Source organism: Phyllostomus hastatus, unplaced genomic scaffold (genome assembly GCF_019186645.2).
Source record: "Phyllostomus hastatus isolate PE091 unplaced genomic scaffold, TTU_PhHast_1.1 phas_contig_16, whole genome shotgun sequence".
In the NCBI taxonomy this organism is placed as follows: domain Eukaryota; kingdom Metazoa; phylum Chordata; class Mammalia; order Chiroptera; family Phyllostomidae; genus Phyllostomus; species Phyllostomus hastatus.
This window is the reverse complement of record NW_025333643.1, coordinates 26,507,641-26,529,521: the sequence shown is the minus strand read 5'-3', so window position 1 is coordinate 26,529,521 and position 21,881 is coordinate 26,507,641. Positions and strand designations below refer to the sequence as shown.

The 21,881-nt window shown below is 37.0% G+C and overlaps 1 protein-coding gene across 3 annotated transcripts in view; it reads left to right on the top strand.

Annotated features, from left to right (window-relative positions):
* Window positions 1-21,881, top strand: part of FRMD4B (FERM domain containing 4B) — a 449,639-nt gene that overhangs the window by 405,486 nt on the left and 22,272 nt on the right. For all 3 annotated transcript variants that reach the window (XM_045832345.1, XM_045832346.1, XM_045832344.1), the window contains exons 8-11: window positions 3,670-3,753; window positions 5,415-5,480; window positions 7,791-7,848; window positions 9,219-9,305. In XM_045832345.1, the coding sequence (XP_045688301.1) occupies window positions 3,670-3,753; window positions 5,415-5,480; window positions 7,791-7,848; window positions 9,219-9,305 (295 nt within the window). The remainder of the gene's footprint in view (window positions 1-3,669; window positions 3,754-5,414; window positions 5,481-7,790; window positions 7,849-9,218; window positions 9,306-21,881) is intronic.

The window sequence follows — 21,881 nt, the reverse complement described above, 5'->3', positions numbered from 1 at the left end:
AAAGTAATGCTTTATATTCACAAGGGAAAGATGTTTTGCAATAGCACAAATAACCAGATTTGGAAGAACAATAGGAACCTTTTCCAATACAAAGAAATAAGCTTTGTTCTTTCCTGAAAATGTAATAATTCGGAATGGTTCAGATTTAACTTAGTCAAAATTACTTACGTATCTTTTCTACTCATGCACTACTAACAATTTTAAGCTGTTAATAAATTTACTAAAACTGGAAACCAAGCTGAGAAGCTGAGATGTCATCTCCATTCTTTAATAAGAGTTTATGTCAGAAATTGCAAAGAGATGGTGATGGTCTGCTGGTATTTTTTACAATAGATGGCCTGAACTAAAAAATGTCTCTGTTTTTTAGTTTTTTTCCTTTTTTGGTTGAAGCAATATTTTAAAATTCACATATCTTACATAAAATTGTCAGATTTTGCCTTATTTTTTAAAACATGCAATCAGTAGCGGATCCACATTCCCACATGGCAGAAATTTCCTAGGTCTGAGTGATGGTTCCTTATCAGCAATGGAGTCTGATTGTTTTTCCCCAGTATTTAATATCCTTTTCTTCCACATTAATAGAATTTTTAGCTAGCCATGTGGCTGCCCTAAATAAAGACTACATATCCCAGTGTCCCTTGCAATTAGGGATACTCTTGTCATTCTGTAACTGGAAAAGACACCGGCAGTCGGGCTGCCTGTCACTACCAAATCCAATAAGCAATGACAGTGATTGAATCTTTTATAGGCGCTTTATTCAGATGGCCAGCGATCCAAGAAGATGGTGGGTTCATACCCTAACAAACGATCTTTTCCTTTCTTTCCTGGCCAGATCTTTTATAAGCGGGGGTTGGGGAAGACAAAAAAAGAAGTCAGTGAGAAAGAGAGTCCTGGAAGTTCCCAGCTGCATATCCTGGCAATTAGCTGTCTCCAAGTGGGAGGGGTAGTCACTTGCTTCTTCCCCATATGGATGTCTCCAAGTGGTAATCTCTAGCCGCATCCCAGGAGGTCAGCACTTTTTCTCAGGCGCAAGATGGGCCTTATCTGTAGTTTCTGAAACAAAGAGCTTAATATCTGCATTACTTGCTAGATTTATGGCTATTTACCTTAAGCTAAAACTTTCTAAGTCTTAAGCCCCCTATCAATTCTGGTCAATGGGGTTAGAGAAAGTGGGTAACTTTATCATGTGACACTTGCTTCCTCATGCTAGGTATGCAGTACACACACATTATACATACTTGCTAAATGAATAAATGAACTTATGATAAATCATAGCTTCTACTCTAATGAGGTCTTGATTACCACAAAATTAACTATAATCCAAAGAATAAATGAATGCTGGGCTCATACAGTTCACACAAGCCCAGAAGATAATGTAACATGCATATGGTTTGTGGTGATGATTAATAACAAAAGTGTTGTTCTTTGTCTATCATTTTAGAACTTGTACTTGTCTTTCATAAAAAACTGACAACCCAACTTCTTTAAAAATGAAATGGGATTTGAAGGACAGGATAGCACATAAAAGAAATTATTAAGAAAAGTAAATATCATTACTAGAAGTTGGCAGGTGACCTTTAGTATGAATAAATTGAATTGTGATTTATTTTAGTTTTCAGGAAACCCAAACCAGTTTCTCGAGACTGTCAATGTGGTTAAGCGACACTGTTCAGATGAATAGAGAGATTTATCCTTGTGTAAGAGCAGGAGCCAAGTGACTTTATTTCCTGTAGCCATCTGTAAAGCCAGATATTTCACCTTTAAGAAAGGACATGAACCTGGTTTTGAAATGAAATGTTGGCAGGTACAAATCATAGTGTCTCCAAACTAGACGACACTCAACTCTAATTCTCTGTTCCTACTGAAAGACAGTATGTCTATGTACAGTTTGCTCAGTGGGTTTACTTTGTTGCCTGTGGGATGGTCAAGAAACTTGGAAACCAGAACCAGAAAACAAGCTTCTGTAGACAATGAAGGAAAGTCACTTACGCCACCCTAATCAAGTGACAGAAGTGAGCAATTTCTAAGACAGCACAGCACAATGTGGACCAGACAAAACCTGTCTTCAGGCTGTACTTGGTTCCCCATTTGACCTACAGCAAGTGATGTATGAGTGTTGAATGAATTCTTCGGGAGGAAATTCATCTTGGCTTCAGTGTTTGGTTCTTCAGTTGAGGGTTCATTCCTTTCAGTATCATGATTCACATTCAGGCAAACCCTAGGGACGCTCATGTAAAAATGCATAAATGATGGATTTTGAAATTAATGGGTTCGTATTTTCATTGGTAACTACGAGCGAGGGTTAAGGGGAGCTATGCCTTTTTAAGAAATGAGAATGTTTACATGAGCTCTCTAGGACATGCTCTGAAAGTGTGTCAGGGAATAGGGTAACAGAATATAATGGTTATGGTCTTGGCCATTAAAGCCAAGCAGACTGCATTTGACTTCTGGCTTCTCCATGTAGCAGCTGTGAGACATTGAACAAGTGGCTTAGCCCCTCTAAACCTCACACTCTGACCTATAAAGGTGGGTAAAAATAGTACCTACTGCATGGGAAGAACTATGATAAAACTTACATGAGGTCAGTAATACCTGCAAAGTACATTGCACGGTGCCTGGCTCTTGATAAGTTCTCTACAAAGAGTAGTTAGGGTACAGGTATAAAGAGGTGGAAAGTAGCAGAGTTACCAACATGTTACTTGATGAACAGCTCTTTGATCAAGATTTTAAGTAGCTCTTTTATGGACTTGCTCTAGGTTCTCATAAACTCTGGAGAGTCAGGTCTGCTCCTCACAGACTTCCTCCTTAAATATCTGGGCCAAGTAGAGAGTGTTTCCTCCCGTATAATACAGGACCAAGTAGGACTGGGTTGTATCGCCTGTTTTCCTTTCTGTTAAACTCAGTAAACACCACATTCTTCTCTTTTGACACGCAAGATTTTGCCATTTTATAATTAGATAACAGCTGACCTTAAAGGAGTACATTTTAGTTCATGATGCAATTTTAATGATACCTTGAGTCTCATTAGAAACACATTTTTAAGTCATCTATTCCAGTGATTTTTGCAGATGGCCAACTTGGTCCGTTTTATCTTAGAGTCATGAGGAAATAATATATGAGTAATAGGTCCACCTAAACCTTTTTATTGCAATGATATATGTTATTAAATATTGGTGACACTATGTGAGTGGTTTTATGATAACCAGTATTCTAAAATAATGAATAATTATGTAGCCACTAAAGATAATTGTGAGGTTGCTTATAGTAAGGCAGATAAAGTATATAACAGAATTTGAAAAATGCTGTATTAAAATAGAATATGGAATGTGTACAATATAATATAATTATGTAGTAATATAGATACATGTAGGAAATATGTAATTAAAATGGCTGTAAGTTTATGAGGAGAATAAGGAAAATAGGGTTAAGGTAGTTTAATATTATTATTTTAATTTTTTTTAATTTTTTTAAACTTTAAAACATCAAATGATTTGGCAGGGTTGTCAAATTAGGGACTATCTCTGATTAGAGACCAGAGCCTTATCTGTATTGAGAACATTTTGATAGAGCCCAGTGTGCTGTAGCTAATTTTCAGATTCAGCTGGTTACTAGCTTGGGTAATATTGTAGGTAACAGAGACTGACATTACTCTCGTACTCTTCTTTTTAGTGATGAAAATGCCAGGAAAGATTTAAAGGCACTCCCAGCCTTTCCAACCAAAACTATTCAGGAGCATCCATCCATTGCTTACTGGTAAGCCATGCTTCTCAGTAAATTGAAAGAAATATAAGTGAAGACAATATCAAATTGTCCATCAACTGTGTCAAAGTAACCATAAGTAGATTGTGATCCATTCAATGAAAGGATCTTGTTCAAGTTCCCTGGAAATCATTGTACCAAGAACACAGTCATTTGCAATGAGCAACTGGCTAAGTGCCTTCTTATGGAAGTGAGTAGAGGGCCTGCAGAGTGTGCGTTAGTGAACACAATGCTCAGTAGATGTGGACTCATTGTGTGATGTGTCCTGGAGCTAGCAGAATACAGTATAAGTGGTATCAGATACAGATTCCCTTAGACAGAAGTTTACTTAAAAAGCAGAAATGACCTGAATGACCAGCAGTTTCCTTTAGGGCTAGAAATCATTGTATATTTTGAGCTATTTGTTTGTATTTTAATGAATTCATAGTACCAATATTTTATGTAACTTTTTTTTTCTAGAAAAGTACTTTTTCCCCCTTTGAATTACTTACATTCATCCCTTTAAATATATTTTCCTTGGTTTAAGGCCCCAAATCCTGAAAGTGGTTTTCCTTTCTACTAAAAAACTGATGACAAAATAATTATTCAACATTAATAGCTTTAATATGAAAGGTGGAATACATTTCCCAAATAAGCAGCAAAAATCAATGCTGAGGTTACATTGCATCCTGAGTCAGGAATTTTCTAAACAAATCATTGTTAAGTAGTATTTTCTTATTTTCTTAAGAAAAAAAAGACTGATTACTATTGATTACCTGATATATAGAGATAATAACATTTATTCTTCTAGCTTATACTTGAAATATGACTGAAAATGCTACCCGTCTAAAAGTAGAGTACAATAGCTAAGTGCCAGGGTTGCTGGACTTCAGCTTATATTTCCTTTTTTCAGCCAATGTTTTATCCTAGGACAATAATGAACAGTTTTCCCCCAGAGCAGTGTGTCCTAAGTAGTAACAGTAGAGTATTTTAGATTGAACACAGACTCAGAAGCAGTTTTAATTCTTTCTAAATCTTTTTGAATAATTTCAGGAAACTTTAATACCTAATAGTTGTTGATCTCTATTTACTAACATTATTTTGCATTTATTATATTTTATTCAGTTATGCCAAAAGATATTAGTTTTTCATTTGATAAATTGCTATTTTGTCTTTTTCTTTTTTAAAAAAGATTTTATTTATTTATTTTTAGAGAGAGGGGAAGGCAGAAAGAGAAAGTGTGGGAGATAAACAGATCAGTTGCCTCTCACACACCCCTCAACTGGGGATCTAGCCTACAGCCCAGGCATGTGCCCTGACTGGAAATTGAACCTGCAACCATCTGGTTTGCGGCTGGTGCTCGATCCACTGAGCCACACCAGCCATGGCTGTTTCTTCTTCTAATAAATTAAGTTTTTAAAGTATTAACACATTACATAAATACATTATATAAAATATAAATTAAAAGTCATGACAAGGTAGTCAAATGTCTGAGTTTTGAATCCTTCTGGAATCCATGCCCTACATAAACAAATGTCAGCCAGCCTTTCTCTCCCAAACAAATTGATGAAGGCCTTCCTTCTCAAGTTTCTCAAGTAGCCACCTAAGAACCTTGTAATGAATTAGTATCTCCGATAATCATGCATTATCATACTTTATATTTCCTTGTTTTACAGTGAGGACAGAGTAATTGAGCATTACTTGAAAGTCAAAGGTCTAACTCGAGGTCAAGCTGTGGTTCAGTAAGTATCTCTTTTTCCTTTTGCTTGAATAAAATTGTAATGTCTTCTGTTTGTGGTTTGTATACATATAGCCCTTATCTGATTAGAAATATCTTACCATGACTTGTAAAATGTCATGGATAATTCCATATATTGGTGTTATCAGTTCAGATGCCATCAGAGTCAGGCAGGTAACAAAAATGAGAAATGTAGGCCAAGTATGGGACAGTAGGGAATGGTGGGGACTGTGGTGAACTAAAGAGATTTTGCCCTGGGTAGAAGAAAGCTACACAGCTTAAGAATTCTGTTAGAATGTGAGCCCTGGCTGGCATAGGTCAGTGGATTGAGCACAGGTTGCGAACCAAAGGGTCACAGGTTCAATTCCCAGTCAGGGTGCATGCCTGGGTTGTGAGCCAGGTCCCCTGTGGGGGCCATGTGAGAGGCAACCACACACTCATGTTTGTTTCGCTCTCTTTCTCCCTCCCTTCCCCTCTCTAAAAATAAATAAATAAAATCTTTAAAAAAAAAGAATTCTGTTAGAATGTTACTAGATATTCTGATATTTTCCAAGAAAAGTTAGAATTTCTGATTTTTAAATCCCATTTTAAACATCGCAAAATAATTTTAAGGAATTTTAACACAAAGTGAGCCTAACAAATTCTGTCTGGAGGCCTTGTTTAGTTGCCTGGTTTGTGCCCTTACTTTGGGTGAAACACAGTGTTGGCATTGGATAATCTGTTTCTTCATTCTAACAAAAAAGGCCATAATGATGCATTTTTGCATTTTTCCACTCTTAGAGTCATCATCCACTTATTGAAAAATAGTTTACAAGTGCCCTGACAGCATAGCTCAGTTGGTTGGGCATTGTCCCACAAAGTGGAAGGTCACCGATTTGATTCCCACTTAGGGCACATGTCTGGGTTGCAGGGTCAGTCCCCAGTTTGGGCACATATGAGGGGCAACCAATCAATGTTTCTCTCTCACATCAATGTTTCTCTCACTTTCTTTCTCCCTCCCTTCCCCTTTCTCTTAAGAAAAGAACTTCACAAGTTGCATTGTGATTTTTAAATTATAAAAACTAAACTTAAAAAATAAACTATTGAATATAGCTCAGAACATGTGGGAACTGAAATAAAGCCTTGGAGAGAGGTTTTTCCCCAGTCAGTGTATATGTAGATTTCCCCTATATCCTTCCTTACCTCTTACACTAATCTTCTTAGTATCATAACATACCTTCTGTGATCTTCAAGGTAGAAATCAGAAGTTAGTAGTCCTGAAGTTGAATCCTTGACATTTTAATTCATTTCACCTATTTTCTGAAATGAAATAACTAAAAGAGTAAGAATTTCTCTGAGGATTTTAGTTAGGCTAATGAGCATATTGTGAAGTATCCTTGTTTAAATAGTCTTTTTATTTCCCCTAACCATTATCATTGTGGCTCCAAACAAGAGACTATCTAACTTGGTACTTAAGGCTAGAGACTGTAAATTCGACTCAATTTATTAGGATCATGTCTACACAATGTAATTGCTACACAATGTAATGACCTTAGCACACTTACCTGAGCACTTATATTCATATACATGTGCATATTTGCTTTTAAAATTATCAACTTATTGATTACAAAGTCCTGAGCAATTAATCTTCAAATATCATTCAGTCCACTTTTATCAAATAGAAGCCTTCAATTCCACATAGGCAGAGAGGCAGTCTTCCATAATTGAGTCCACGACATAAAGTCTTAGAGGTACACAATAAATACTTGTTGAATTAAAAGTAGAAAATGGGAGTACCATTACTTTAATTTTTACTTTTCGGGGGGAGTGGGCATATTTTTTTAAATCAGGATTTTATATAATAAACTTCACCATTTTTCAGTGTATATTTCTAAGAGGTTTGACTTAGGGGTTGATTATATATTTCTAAGAGTTTACCACAATCAATACATGGAATAGCTTTATTTTTTACTTATTATGAGAATGACCCAAAAGTTGATTTTCATTGCTTTGCATTATTAGGTGCTTAGTTTAAAAAATACTTGCAATTTCAGTGTATAGTACAGTACAATATGTTTCTAAGCCACATAACTTTTAATATGCAGAAAATAACATTTCCTATAGCTTTTTGAAATTGAAGTTTTGTTAGTAACTTCCTCACATTTGGATAAAGGAAAATATATTACTCCCTAGAATGGTTTATTTTATTTCTACTTTAACCAAAAACATGGTTATAATGAAGGAAGTGAATACGAAATGTGTTTCTTTCCATCACTTTTCCCAGAAGGGCCCTCTGTTTTAATAAGAGGTTATAATATATATTCATCTTCTACAGGTATATGAAAATAGTAGAAGCTCTACCAACTTACGGAGTCCATTATTATGCAGTAAAGGTAAATACTTTTGCATGGCTAAGCTTTCATAATGACCATGTAATTCTGTGAGGGTTACTGAGCAACACCAACCTTTTGAAATCACATAAATCAATGTGCATATATATGTAAATTGTCTAGAAATGTAAGCATTGAGAATAGGATTGATTTTCTTAAAAAATATTAAAACTTGATTATATCTTGTCATTTTTAGCAAGTTATAAAACATATTTCTGCCAAATACTTGCTATGTTTAAATGTTTTCCAAAAGCCTTTTTGTCCTAAGATATTCAGATCATCTGCTTTTGGCACACCTGTTCCATTAGCTATTCTTACTTATTTTTCTCTTTTCCAATTGTTTCCTTTTATAATGCTACCAGAAATTCATTTGATGGTGCCTTTGTATGAGAACCATGCACTCTTCAATGTTATTTCAGTAGCTTCATAAAATCTTCACACTTTTCTAGGACTTGCAATACCAATTTTCAGTCAATATGCTTTGTACTTGTGTAGTGTTTTCAGATGTTTATTGCAGGAAGAAACATTGTGCAATGATAAGAGATAAAGCAGGTCAAAACAGGAGTGGTTTTTGAAAGCGGAATAGTTTTCTAATTGATCAATCTTGACTTTCAAATTCCAACAACGTTTGCAATTCAAAATGGTGGAGAATTGGATAATAAATACTTGCATAATGAGGACACCATGTACTAAAAATGTATACTAATGCAACTTTAATTTCTACTGATTCTTAGTGGATTTGCATATGGATATGTTTCAGCCTAAGTTTTTCTTTCCCTGTGTCAATACATCTTTGCTTTTCAAGACCTAAAAAATAAATTTATGAAAAAAATTCTACCCTCCCCATATGTGCCTCAAAGGCATTATTCAAACATCCTGTTTTTCAGTATTCCCATGTGCACTGTTAAGTGTATTATAAACATCAGGATTTGGAACCACTTTTTATATCTTTGTAATTCTTTGGAAAGTTCCCTGACCTTTACTGGTTACTAATCAGGAGTACAAAGAGCTTTTCTTTCTTTCTTTTTTTTTTTTAAACAGATAACTGGCTTTGTACTTTGGATTAATTCTTGAATTACTTATATTTTACTTACTTATTCTCCAACTGTTTAATCAAAACAGTAGTGCTTTATTCTTTTTGATGGTATTATTAGTAATGGTCTATAGTAATAGTATTGACTTATAGATCTTATTTGAAGAACTCTAAGAAGACATTTTAATAACAAGGTAGGTTTTTACATACTGTTTTGTTTATCAAGACAGCTTTATTTTGACTTGCTTATACTTGTTAAAGGATTAAACTGGTGAATATTACTTTACCTCTAGAAGACTTAACAATTAGGTCTTGGTTGTCATGCTTTTCCATGTTCCAGGATAAACAAGGACTTCCTTGGTGGCTTGGAATCAGCTATAAAGGAATTGGCCAGTATGATTTACAAGATAAAGTGAAACCTCGGAAAGTAAGTGTGAATCATTTCAGACACTTAGGAGAACATTGAGTTGTTCTAGACCTGGGAACATTGCTTTAAGAGGCACTGAACAGTCTTGGGCAAAGAACATTTGATTGGTGAAGCCATGGGTTCAGGGAAGGCACAGGTTAGGTGTAAATGTGTGCACAAAGATTAACACTGATCACAACATAGTTTACAAGTGCATACAAGGAGGTTTTCTATCTTGAGTGACTATGAACAGGACAATGTCATTTTTAAATAAATTTTATATATACACATAAACATATAGGTACATATTTAATTGGATAGATAAACAGATGGATGAATTGTAAAGATATAAGCAAAATTTTTGGGTGCCTTTACCTCTCAGCAATATAGTTATGAGTACTGTAATCTTCTTTTTACTACTCTTTCTATTTTTGCTTATCTTGGTTTCACAACTTTCCACACTAAACATCTCTGCTTTTTGTAAAGAAAACTAAGTTATGTGCTACTTAGTAAAGAGTCACACTCTTTCAGGTTTGGATTTTCCAAAGCTAATAAGTTACTTTATTTTTTATTTGAAATTTGATTATGAAGTTGTTTCCTTGGATCCAACACAAACACACAATACATTTTTGCATATGTAAGAACTGAAGAGTCCATAGAGATAACTATTCAGCTGCCCAGGCCTAGTTAGTATTATAAGGATGTAAAGATTTCCTCATTCTGCCTAGTCAGCTTTGCCACCCTATGCTCTCCTGCATCACAAGGAGTCATAGCAGTGAAACAATGGCTTATAAAAACAGAGCATGATCAGACTGCCTACATTAGCACATCCTGACATCACAGCATTCAATAACTTCTATCATTAATGAACTTTCAAAAAACAGCCATATTCTTCATGAAGTTAGGTCCTTGTAATCATACCACAGGCTCTTCATCTAAGCATCCTTTCAATTTCAATCAATGCTCACAATATTCCTTTGAGTTAAGAGAATGAGTAAAGCTTCCCTTTTCTTCCCATTTTATGGTGGTGAAACTGATGCAGACAACACAAAATGGTGGGCCATGGCCACCAAAGCCCCCTTCTACTGACTATCCAGCTCTCTGAATCATATTAGTTTGGCATTGAGGCTTATCCAAAATTATCAATAAAAATATTAAAAGATTAGTTTACAACCAAGATCCATTGAGGTGAGGACAATGAGTGAGCATGTATGTAATCATACAAATAAAATGTTGTCTCTGTAAGCCCTATGACCAAGAAAATCTGAAAGAAGAGGATACCTAAAAATTTGCTTCTAAGACCAAATTAGAAATGAGAGCCATATAATTTCAAATTTTTTCAAAATTATTTTTATTTAGTTATATATTTTAATTTTTTACCAAGATTTATAAATATTCATTGTAAAAGAAATGGGAAAAGCAAACACCACAGAAACATGTCAGTGAAGGTAGAAAGTCTTTCTGCAGTCCCTATTTCTCCCCTACAGTAACCAGTGTCCAGAGAAGGCTATGAAATGGTTAATTTAGACTTTGTCAGTATGTACTAAGCTTTTACAGGGAAAAAGAAATCTGACTGTGTACCCTGTTCCATACTCTGTCATATTTCTTCAGGTCACACAGACACAGGTCTTTTTCACTCTTTGCAAAGCTGCATAGTATTCCATTATGAGGAAATATATAATGTATTTAACCAGCTCTCTTTTGATGCCTACTACAGTGTTTCCATTGGGGAAGGGTGAGCAGGAGTTGAATCCCAGCCAAGGAAACAATTAACCCCTAGTCTATCCATTTTATAAGATCAAATTATGGCTTATCATGTTTTCTTAAGGTATACCTATTATGTAAACATTTTTTGGTCATTTATTTCCACCATAAATTTTTACTTTAAGAAGTAGCATTTAGGAGTCTTGCTGGTTTTCTGAATCTTGCATGTAAAAATATAATTCAAGTTGACTCACAAGTAATTTCTTAGCTAACGTGGCTTGATAAAATTGAGATTCCCACAGATTGTATGTGCTTTCACTGTAAACAACCAGCCTTCCCTTAGAATCACGGCAAATCAGAACATGCACAGTGAATAGTGCAGTGAATCTGCTGTTGGTTGCTTGTGACTTACAGGCCTTTCTTTCCCTTCACAGTTTCATAGAAATTGGTAAGTGTTGTTTGACAATGACCACAATCAGGTGTACTTGTTCATTCAAGTTTAAATAAGGGTCAGAAGCTACTTCCTTTTTTCAATTTGCAGAGTTTTCTTGTTTCATTTACAAGACATGCCATTCAGCTCAAAAAACCATAAATGGGCCATCTTGTGTTAATCACTGTCCTGCCTTCCCCTCCTTGGTTATTTAAGCAGGTGTCCATTCTGTACCATTGTTTCCCTCCTCCTTTCTTCTTCTGTCAACTCTGACAATGGGTTTTGCTTCTGTATCTTTATTTTCCCACATCCAAACAATTTAAGGATTTATTGGAGGGAGGATATTTTATAAGTCCCCACCTTGGACCAGCTGACACAAATGAAAAAATGCATCATTTAAAGGGCCATGAGAGCAGGCTTATGAAAGGAGGATCATACTTCAGCTGTTTGCATGGACCTATGCATATAGCAAGTTACCAATGGTCAGGTACAAATGAAGGTCAAATTGGCAAACTCAAATGAAACAAAGACTGTAATGGGAGGCCTTGAACATGCTCAGCCTCTTGAACCACATGCCTACTGTGTTGTAATTATATGGCCTGAAAACAGGCCAGAAGGAGGAAGATTTGCCAACGATAAGAGAGGCTGACTGATGCCAAACAGCTGTTTTAAAAAGGGATAGGTCCAAGATCCACAGACTGAGTCCTTCTATCCTTTCTACATAATGCCTATCAATTATAGCCTATGAATGTTGGGGCCTGTGTTTGTCTTCCCTCCCAGAATACCCAGCAAATGCGCTTGATGTATTTTGACTATAAGGCTTTTGCCAGTCATAGGGCCAAGTTGCTTTTCATCCTGTCATATTGAGGAATGATAAAACAACAGTTTGGGAAGCAACCAAAAGCCGGTCTCTGATGTCTGTTTGCTGTGTAACCTTGGGCGTGTTGTTTAATCTGTCTTTAAATGCAGTTTCCTTATCTGCACAATGGTAATGCCCATAAATGCACAGGGTGGTTATACGTGTAGCACTGGGCCTCATACATAGCCATCACTCTATAACTGGTTAGTGAGGGAGAGTGACTATAAAGAAGGGTAAGAGAAATATCCTTGGATCACTATTTGGATAGAAAAAGACCCAACATTGCTGTAAGCCCACAGCCCTTATGCTCCATCTACTAGTCCTACTAGTCAAATTTTTTGCTTTGAGACTGGTAAGCACTTTGCCTCTCCCAATTCATTAGCAATAATGCATGATGCAAATTAAGAGAAAATTGTAAAATTCCGAGTTACAAAACACAGAAATTCAAGGTTTTAGAAGTTCAGATCATAAGCAATTTTTTTAATCCTCCCTTTGTGCATAAAATGTGTCATTGGAGACTCATGGACTGTGAAAACACACCAAAACTCAACTGAATTTCAAATATAGGACATTTGATCTTAAAAGCAATGAAGTTTTACTTTTAAAAGAAAAATTGCAGACTTGTATTTCTTCTAGGTTTTTATTATTTATTCAGTACTTCATGGAAAATGTCTGTTCTTCACAAAGCAGATAGTGGGTCAGTGGCTGATTAAAGTATATGTCATGACTGATTTTTATCCCTCTGGCAAGTTATTTCACCTGGGAAAAGCAGAACCAGTCAGAGATGAGAGAAAGAAAAATTTCATGCTAGTCAAAGTGTCATACAAAGTGGTGGGACAAAAAGGCCTTTTGAGATCAGTGTCTTTCTATATTATAACAAGCAGAGAAAGTCTTATAATCATCCCAGGGCATTTCAGGGTGGGGAGAAAAGGTTCTCAGCCTTAAGTTAACTGATTATTTTTTTAACTATTAGAATTCCCAAATGCCTAGAGCAAGATGAATTAAGTAATAAGCACAAATGTCTTTCTGTTTCTTTATCACAAAAGTACAGGGTTTATTTCATTTAAACTCAGAGTGACTTGGTTGTTTTTTCTAAGCAGAGCTATCTTGATCATTTCTAACTTCCCCTTGCTTTTCCCACAACTATCACATCACCATGGATCTCAGTTAGGATGCTTCTTCTAATGCTGTTCAAATGCTGGATGAGGTTAACTGTAGAAGAGAACGTGTGCTGTCCAGTTGCACTCTCTGCATCAATACAAAACACAGGATGGTGTGGAGGGAAAAAACTGAATCACCAAATGTCAGCTGGAGACCGGTCAATCCTGTCTATAAAGTGTATAATTAAGTTTCAGCCACACCAAAAATCAACCTGACTGTTAAAACTTCTTGCAGGATCAGTGGGTGGAGAACTCAAATCCTGTTGCTTGGATTTGAAATAAGAACCGGTCCTGCACTCCTGTTTACCAGTTGGCTGACCTGGAGCTGTCACTCAACCGTTCTGGGTTTTTACTTTTCAATTGTCAAGTTCAGATAACTCTGTCTGTACTATGCTCCTCAGAGATTATTCTGAGGACCCAATGAGTTAGTGGATTCCTTCACTGTGTAGATATTTTCCCTTCACACAATACTCTATAGAAAGTTTACTGGACAGAATTGGTATTTCTCTTTCCCTCCCACAGTAATCACAATTAGGTTTTTCAGCAGCTCTTCTAAGACAAGACAATCTCAGAGAATTGGTTGGGAATTGGTGAATATCCATTTTCATTTCAAAACCAGCAGGCAAATGGAAAGAATCCAAGGCAGGCAAGCCATATTATTTATAAATCACCCAGTCTCATTCATTGCAAGCGAGGCTGGGGCAGGTAGTCTCTAGGTGGCCATGGCAAAGCCATACCTCAAGGTGTTCTATTACTAAAAGGAAGGAAGGAAAACAGATTTTGAGGGTGATAAGTAGTTTTTGTCACACTGTGTTGTTTCCTTTGAAGTGTTTTTGGGGGGTGGTAGTTAATGAGAAAATATAAGCAAGAAATAAAGACGATTATAAATTTTGACTAGTCAACCAAATGAGATAGTGGGACAATAATGGGATGGATGAAGAACATTTGGTGTGTTCAGGGAAGGCTTCTCGGGAAAGGTGACATTTAAGTTGAAATATGAACGGTGAGAAGGAATCAGGCTTGTGAGGAATAGGTTGGCATGTTCTAGTTAGAGAACAGTTTTTGCTGCTGGGAAGGAGGTCAGCACCTTATAATACCTGAGGGAGACCACTGAGTTAGAGCTTACAGAGCAAGAGTGATCCTTATAGAAACTGAGGGTGATATGTGAAGAAGAGAAATGCCTGCTGGATAGGCAAAGCCGTTAGATTTCATTATTTCATATTATCTTATATTTCCAGGCATTTGACAATGGCTGAATTGTTGGCACATAGAGAAAAATGAAACATATCTCTTTAATAGGGTTGACTAGCCCAAATGCAGAGAAAACCAAATAGTACATAAGTCATTGTGAAAAATTGTTTGATGAAGGTGCATAAATGGTAAAGTTTTCTTCAATACATGCTCATGACTAAAGATTGGTTTCATTTTAATTCACTCAACCTTCAAGAACAAATTTCTAGCAAGATAGTGCAATGTACAAAGGTTTTTTTAAATTTATTGATACCATTCTGATTGCAAGGGCCTTGAGCTAGTACTTTTTATTCTTTATCTTATTTAAGGAAAAAGCCAAGTCCCTGTCATCAAGGATGTGACAGTCTATCTGGAAAGACAGAATCATATTCAAAATTAGGGATTTAGTTAAAGATATTTAATAACCAGACTAGGTATCAACCTGTGAGGAAGGATGCCAGCTACAAACATCTGGAAGAACCACAGAGGTGCCTGTGAGCAACTGGTCAACTATGGTTGTACCACATGCATGCAGTCAATGTTTTGAGGCACATACAGACAGGAAAGCATGAGGTCAGCCTGGAAGGTTAGACATTCAGCCACAGAGGAAATCTGGGGGAGATGACATCCTACTAGACGGTTAGATTGTTATTTTATGTGTATCCTGATACCCAGAGCTTCTTCATCTAAACTTTTTAAAAAATATTCAGAATGGCTGGCTGGTGTAGCTCAGTGGATTGAGCGCAGGCTGTGAACCAAAGCATCACAGGTTCGATTCTCAGTCAGGGCACATTCCTGGGTTGTAGGCCACGGCCCCCAGCAACCACACATTGATGTTTCTCTCTCTCTCTCTTTTTCCCTCCCTTCCCTCTCTAAAAGTAAAAATAAATTTTAAAAATCTTTAAAAAAATATTCAGAATGGTTTACTCCTTGCATTTTGGATGTGGTATTTATGTATGGAGGGTTATGATATTATATGTGAAAAATAATTTTCACTACCTGAGTGTGTATCATTGGGGTATGTTATGAAACTTGAGTTCAGCACACCCGACACTGATAGCAGGCCCTCTTCTGGTCTGATCAGGTGTCATAAGTCCCTCTGGTAGGTAACATCTTCATTTAGAAAACAATCTGAACAACCATTTGTTCCTAAGGCATTACCTAGTTGAGAAAAATAGAACTCCAAACTTCATTTTTTAAAGCAAAAATGTTATCTTCCTCAGCAATACACTCTACTGACCACAGTATAGTTTCATCACCAAAAGTTATCCTCTGAGTCAGTTTCTCAGTCTCTGCACTTCTGACATTTTGGGCCAGATAATTCTGCCCTGAGCATGCTATGATGTTCCACAGCATCCCTGGCCTCTCTCACAAGATGCTAGTAGCACCCTCCCCTCCAGTGTGATAAACAAAAGTGTCTCCAGACCTCTCCAGATATCCTGGGATTGTAGGTGGGGATGGGGAGTGATGCAAATTCATCATTGGTTGAGAACCACCAGCCTAAGTAAAATGGTAGGGACTCAGTGTCCTTTTCTACAAATGCCACAATTGATGCTTTTTTTTCCTGTGAGTTAGAACTGGGAGTTACTCCTTTTTTCTTTCTTTTTTTGTTAATGTAACAAATGTGCATAGAACACACTTGTGAGACAGGTAGGATGGTGGGCTGTGGTTAGGCACTGGGGTTTTAGAGCCTGGGTGTGCCTTGCTGTGAATCCCGGTTCTACCCCTGTTTAGGTATGTAACTTTGGCTAATTTAATATCTGAGTATTAGTTTTCTCTTGTAAAATGGGATTAAAAGCAGTACTTCCTATCGGGTTGTTGGGAAGACACAATCTCAGTCACGTAATATTTGATGTATAGAAGAATGGCTGGGTAGATACAAAGTAGGTCAATGTGGCTTTCTAAAACCCCATAATCCAGCAAAATTCTATTTTTGTGGTACTTCAGAAGACCAAACAGATCCACTAGCTGGTTCATAAACAGTATATTCACCAAGTATAATGTTTTTTAATACAAAATAAATAAATCAATGATACCATGATTTGGTTTTCTTCAGTTTATAGCATGGGATGACCCTGTGAGTCATTGATGTACAGTTGCACCCTGCAGCTGTGACTAGCCCACATTTAGTTATTTTGAGTATTTTATACTTAAATTATTTACCTATATCATAAGTGCTATTTAAAAAAAAAACAACCAAGCCTCTGATGATGTCTCTCCTGTCCTTGCCTAGTGTTAATTCTCTGTGTTATCTACTTTCAATTGGTCAAGATTTAAATAGACAATTTGATCCTTTATGTCTGTGACTTTTTCTCTGTCTTTCATTAACCCAGGAGGTCCCTCTGGCTGGTGGCAAGTGCACACTCCTCAGCACTCTTGAACCTGTTGGGGCACATTTCTTTACTGGGTACCCAAGACAGGAAGGAGCTTGCTGCCTTGCATCTCCCTGTGGGGCATGCCCTTGACCCGCTTCTCCCTCCACCTCTGTGACCTCCATGTAGCAGGACAAGTGAACACATTTCCTACCTAGAGGGTGTATTCAGAAACCACCAATGAGACCAACAGATATACAAGTTTTTACAAAGAGTGAAACTTAGAGAATTGGAAGCCTGAGTGATACAGGTGTGTCAACAAAATAACCTGGCTGTTTCTCATCAGCAGAAAGACAGATAGTGGATCTAGGTAGCTGTTTCTTGTTCTGTTTCTGCTATTAAGTGTCTGTCCTCCATCTACACAAAGGCAGGATAAAATTAGGGAACTGGACTGAGAGTCCTAACAAATACAACTAGCTTTATCACTTACCAAATGTTTATTCTCTGCCAAGCACTGGGCTGTGTCTCACAGACATAATTTCACCGAACCTTTCAACAACCCTCTGAGGCAGGTGCTGTTGGTCCCACTTTGCAAATGAGGAAACTGAGACTCTGGAAAGTTAAGCAATTTGCCAAAATAAAACACAAATGGTGGAACCAGAATGCAAACCAAGGCAGTTTGACTTGGTCCAATTGGTTCAGGTAAGCCCCACAAGGGAGGGGACCTGCCCATTATTCGCCAACAATAACAGGACCTCTCACATAGAAGGTGGACAAGAAATATTTGTTGACTCAAGAGGAATGAATAACTGACTCCATGAGTTACTGAAGTATGCATCACCCTGTCTCTTAAAAGTCCCTCTGCTTTTCCTTGTAGTCTTGTAATAAAATTTGACAGTAGTTTCTAGTATTTAGGAACCATTGAAACTGTGGGGTGGGAATGAGGAACAGGTGATTTCTTCTGGTTCTTTTAAGTCTATAACAGAGGGATCTAACCAAAAAATTGATTGTAGATTTCAAGAAAATAGCTTAAATATTCAATCCATGCATTTCATTAAATTAAGTATAATAATGCAGGCAAATTATTCTAAAATCATCAACTTCCTTTACATCTAAGGATAAAAGGAATTTATTCTGATTATGTAATATTTTGCATAAGTTCACTTTCAGAATAGGGTTTGAGTCTGCTTTGGTTTTCTGCATCAATTTTTTTAAATTTTGACAATTTTTAAAAAGATTTTATTTATTTGTTTACTTAAGTAAGCAAATAAAGATTTCCTTTATTTATTTTTAGACAGAAGGGAAGAGAGGGAGAGAAATAATGTGTGGTTGCCTCTCATGCACCCCCAACTGGGGCCCCAGTCCACAACCTAGGCATGTGCCCTGATTGAGATTCAAACTGGCAACCCTTTGGTTCACAGGTCAGCGCTCAATCCACTGAGCCACACCAACCAGGGCTATTTAATTATTTTTTAGAGAGAGGGGAAGAGAGGGAGAAAGAGATGGAGAAACACATTGATGTGTGAGAGAAACATTGACCAGTTGTCTCCTGCGTGCCGCCAACTGGGGAACTGGCCCACAACCCAGGCATGTGCCCTGACAAGGAATCAAACCACTGACCCTTCATTTCACAGGCTGGTGCTGAATACACTGAGGCACACTAGCCCGGGTGACACTTGCTTGTTTAAGACAGAATGATTATTGACCTTAGGATATGTTTTCTTCCTGTTGTAGCTTTTGATTATCTCTTTGTTAATAACATTGTTCATATTGCTTCTCTTTTACTTTTCCTATTTTATTTATTTATTTAATGGTCTCAAAATTAATCCCAGCTATTATTTCATCTGTTGTTATCTACTTCCTTCTTTTGATGCTGAAGGGCATAACTGGTTATTCTAGATTGGTCTTGGGTAGGAAGAAATCTGGAGACCTAACTTATAGTTTTATTTTTACCACATAAGTATTTTCACCATAAATTCTAAAAATTGTACAATTTATAACTTATATCTACTAGTGACTATCACATAAACAATAATAAATACTAATAATTGATGGTTATAATGCTTATTTAATGATCACTTTAGAAAACAGTCCCATTTCATACTCTTAACTTTGTGTTGCAAGGCAAATAAAACACATTTAAATCTCCAAAAATGGTAATTTGGGCTTGGACAAAACATTATTTTCAATTTTAATATGAGAATTACAAATGTGTCTATATACATACACATGCATAAATAATATATATAGTAGTCATGTCATACCCTTAAGACATTATACCTGGTAATAATCCTATGGGCACCAGTTATTCTTGAAATAATAGAAAATTTGCCTCCTACCTTTGAGCTTTGACTTCTTTAAGGCCCCTTCATATTTCAGGTGATTTAGAATATTCCTTATTCCATTACAGACCATTTCTCTAATGCACAGGCCCCAACAAATTAGGTCAGCCCGGTGGATAATTCTTTGATCAATTTCCCCTTCTCCTTTCATTGCTCTGAAATATCTGCATGATTTTGACAGGAGCATGGAGGGGACTCTTACTTATCCTTCAAAGAAAACCCTGGCAAAAAGGAAGGGAATGAAATTAGTCAGTTGCCTGCTGCATACAAGGCCTTGTTGCATGGGCAGTCTTTCAGTCTTTCCATAGAATACTTCATGTCAGCTCCATTGTCATTTTCAGTTTCATCCTGCCTTTCTGAGGTCAAAAGCACAAAAACAATATAAAAGCCCAATAGAAGAATAATTTCAGGAATTTCAAGAGAAAAAGTAGACTATTTCCAGCTGCTAGCTGAATCTAGTGCCCCCACAATTACAAGTATTTTCCTAGCAACCTCAGACATTGATAAGAATGACAGTGATAATAAGTGTCTAAAACAGAGTCCTCTTAAATGGTTAGGAGGTGGACATCACACTATTGTATAAAATAGACTGATCTATGTTCACTTTATGTAAGCATATCATTTTAACTTGAGAAATTTTCATTTCCTTTAATTTTTTAAAAAATACAGATGTACCAAGAAAATGACAATACCTACATAACCACTTAAATTGACAAATACTAATATTTTGTCATATTTACTTCATCTTATTTTTATTAATAAAAAAATAAAACATTACTGGTAATGAAGTTTTCTGTACTACTTGCCCTTTGTACATTCTACCATCCCTGCCCTAGTGGGAATTGCCTAGTGGCAATTCCAATTCACTATTACAGGCACATAAATGAAATCACATTTTGCATAAACTTTTACAATTTCAGGTAGGGAAATGTCTTTGCCTTTCAGACATAAAATCTCATCCCCAGGACTTCTTTTGCAAACCCAGTTGCCATCCAATTATTTCAGATTCTTTAAATAAACTGAAGCCTCTCACCTTTTAAGTAGGGTTTTGCTTGTAGGAGGCACGTTTGCTCTCAAAGCCAGGGACTGGCTAAATGGAGGCAAAAGAGCTAGGATTTCAGTTTGTAAGTACTGAGGGGAGGGGGTGGCTTTCAGAGATCGTGTTTCAAGTCAGGCCCTCATGTTTATGTGTGTGGGAATGGACGCAAAGGAAAACACAGCTGCGCTGCGCTGTGGCTCTTCCTGTAGAACCTGTTCGTGCCCAGGGTGAGGAACTCCGTACAAATGGCTCCCTGAGCAGCTCCGGTGAAATATGTACCTGTGTGGAGAGCAACCTACTTCCCAGGAGGATCGTCTGAATCCACACTGTACCCCATTTAAAAAAATGAGTCTCTCTTCTGGGAAAATCTGCTGGTGAGAACTTTGCCCTCCCACTGGTCGGAAGAAGGAGTGGAACTGGGGAGGTGTCCCCTGATAAGAGTTGCTGATGTCAGCCGTGGGAGGCTCACTTTGTGAAACTGAGTTACACCTAAGTGTCTTATGAAACTCAGTTCAGAGCTCACTGTGTGCTGCTGCTGTTTGGGAGGGGCGGGGTAGAAAGAACCTTAGGGTTTTCCCTCACATTTCTGACCCATTTTTGGAACCTCTGGATTAAAAGAAATGAAAGCCTCAAGTCTACGGACATTTTAAGAAACTGGTATGTAGCTTTAAGCTTTCACTAATAACTCTTTGAACCTGGGTGAGTGTTGTAGTTACTGATGACTGCATGTGTCTTAGTGTGGGCTGATGTGTTTCACTCTAGGAGTGCAGATCTAGTTTGAACACTTGTCTCCTGACTGCATATGCACAGGACCCTTAAACTCATGCTGTTCCCTTACATGAGGGTTACGTGTTTGTGAAATACTTTGGTTCCTGTACTTCAGGAAATGGTTTTACTGATAGCACATTGCAGAGCAGTTATTTAGATAATGAAAATACTCTTTGAAGAATCTTTGAACATAATTTTTAAAATCCAGCCAAAGTCTAATAATAGAATGAAATCACTGTTGCTATTATTTCCCTAATAATCAAGACTAGAAATGGAGTAGAGGAATTCTGTGACGTCCAAGTTGAGACAAGATGAGGCTCAGGCTAGCACAAGTTCTAACATAAGGGACCAGAAAATACAGCACAGTACACTCAGTTCTGTGAAGCTGCTTTTTTACAAATTATGTGGTTTTCAAAAGCACAGTGCTAGTAAAGTCTGTTTTCTCCCAATAAACTGGCAAAAAAACACTGAGTGCAGCATTAGAATATCAGCAGTGGGAATATGGAACTGGGTTCCATTTACAAAAACTGGAGGCTTCAGCTCAGAAACCAAAAGGGCAGCTAGCTCCTGCATTCACCCTACCCCACCCCTGCGTCCAGTTCCTGGTTTCTGTTCCATTTAGGGGAACATTTGTAGGCAAGAAAACTGGTGTCATGGAGAGTCACCCCTGCTTGGGGTTCCGGTTTACTTTCACTTTGCTTTCTTTTGATATTTAATCTGTGGTCTTATTGAAACATCTCTTTGAATATCTTT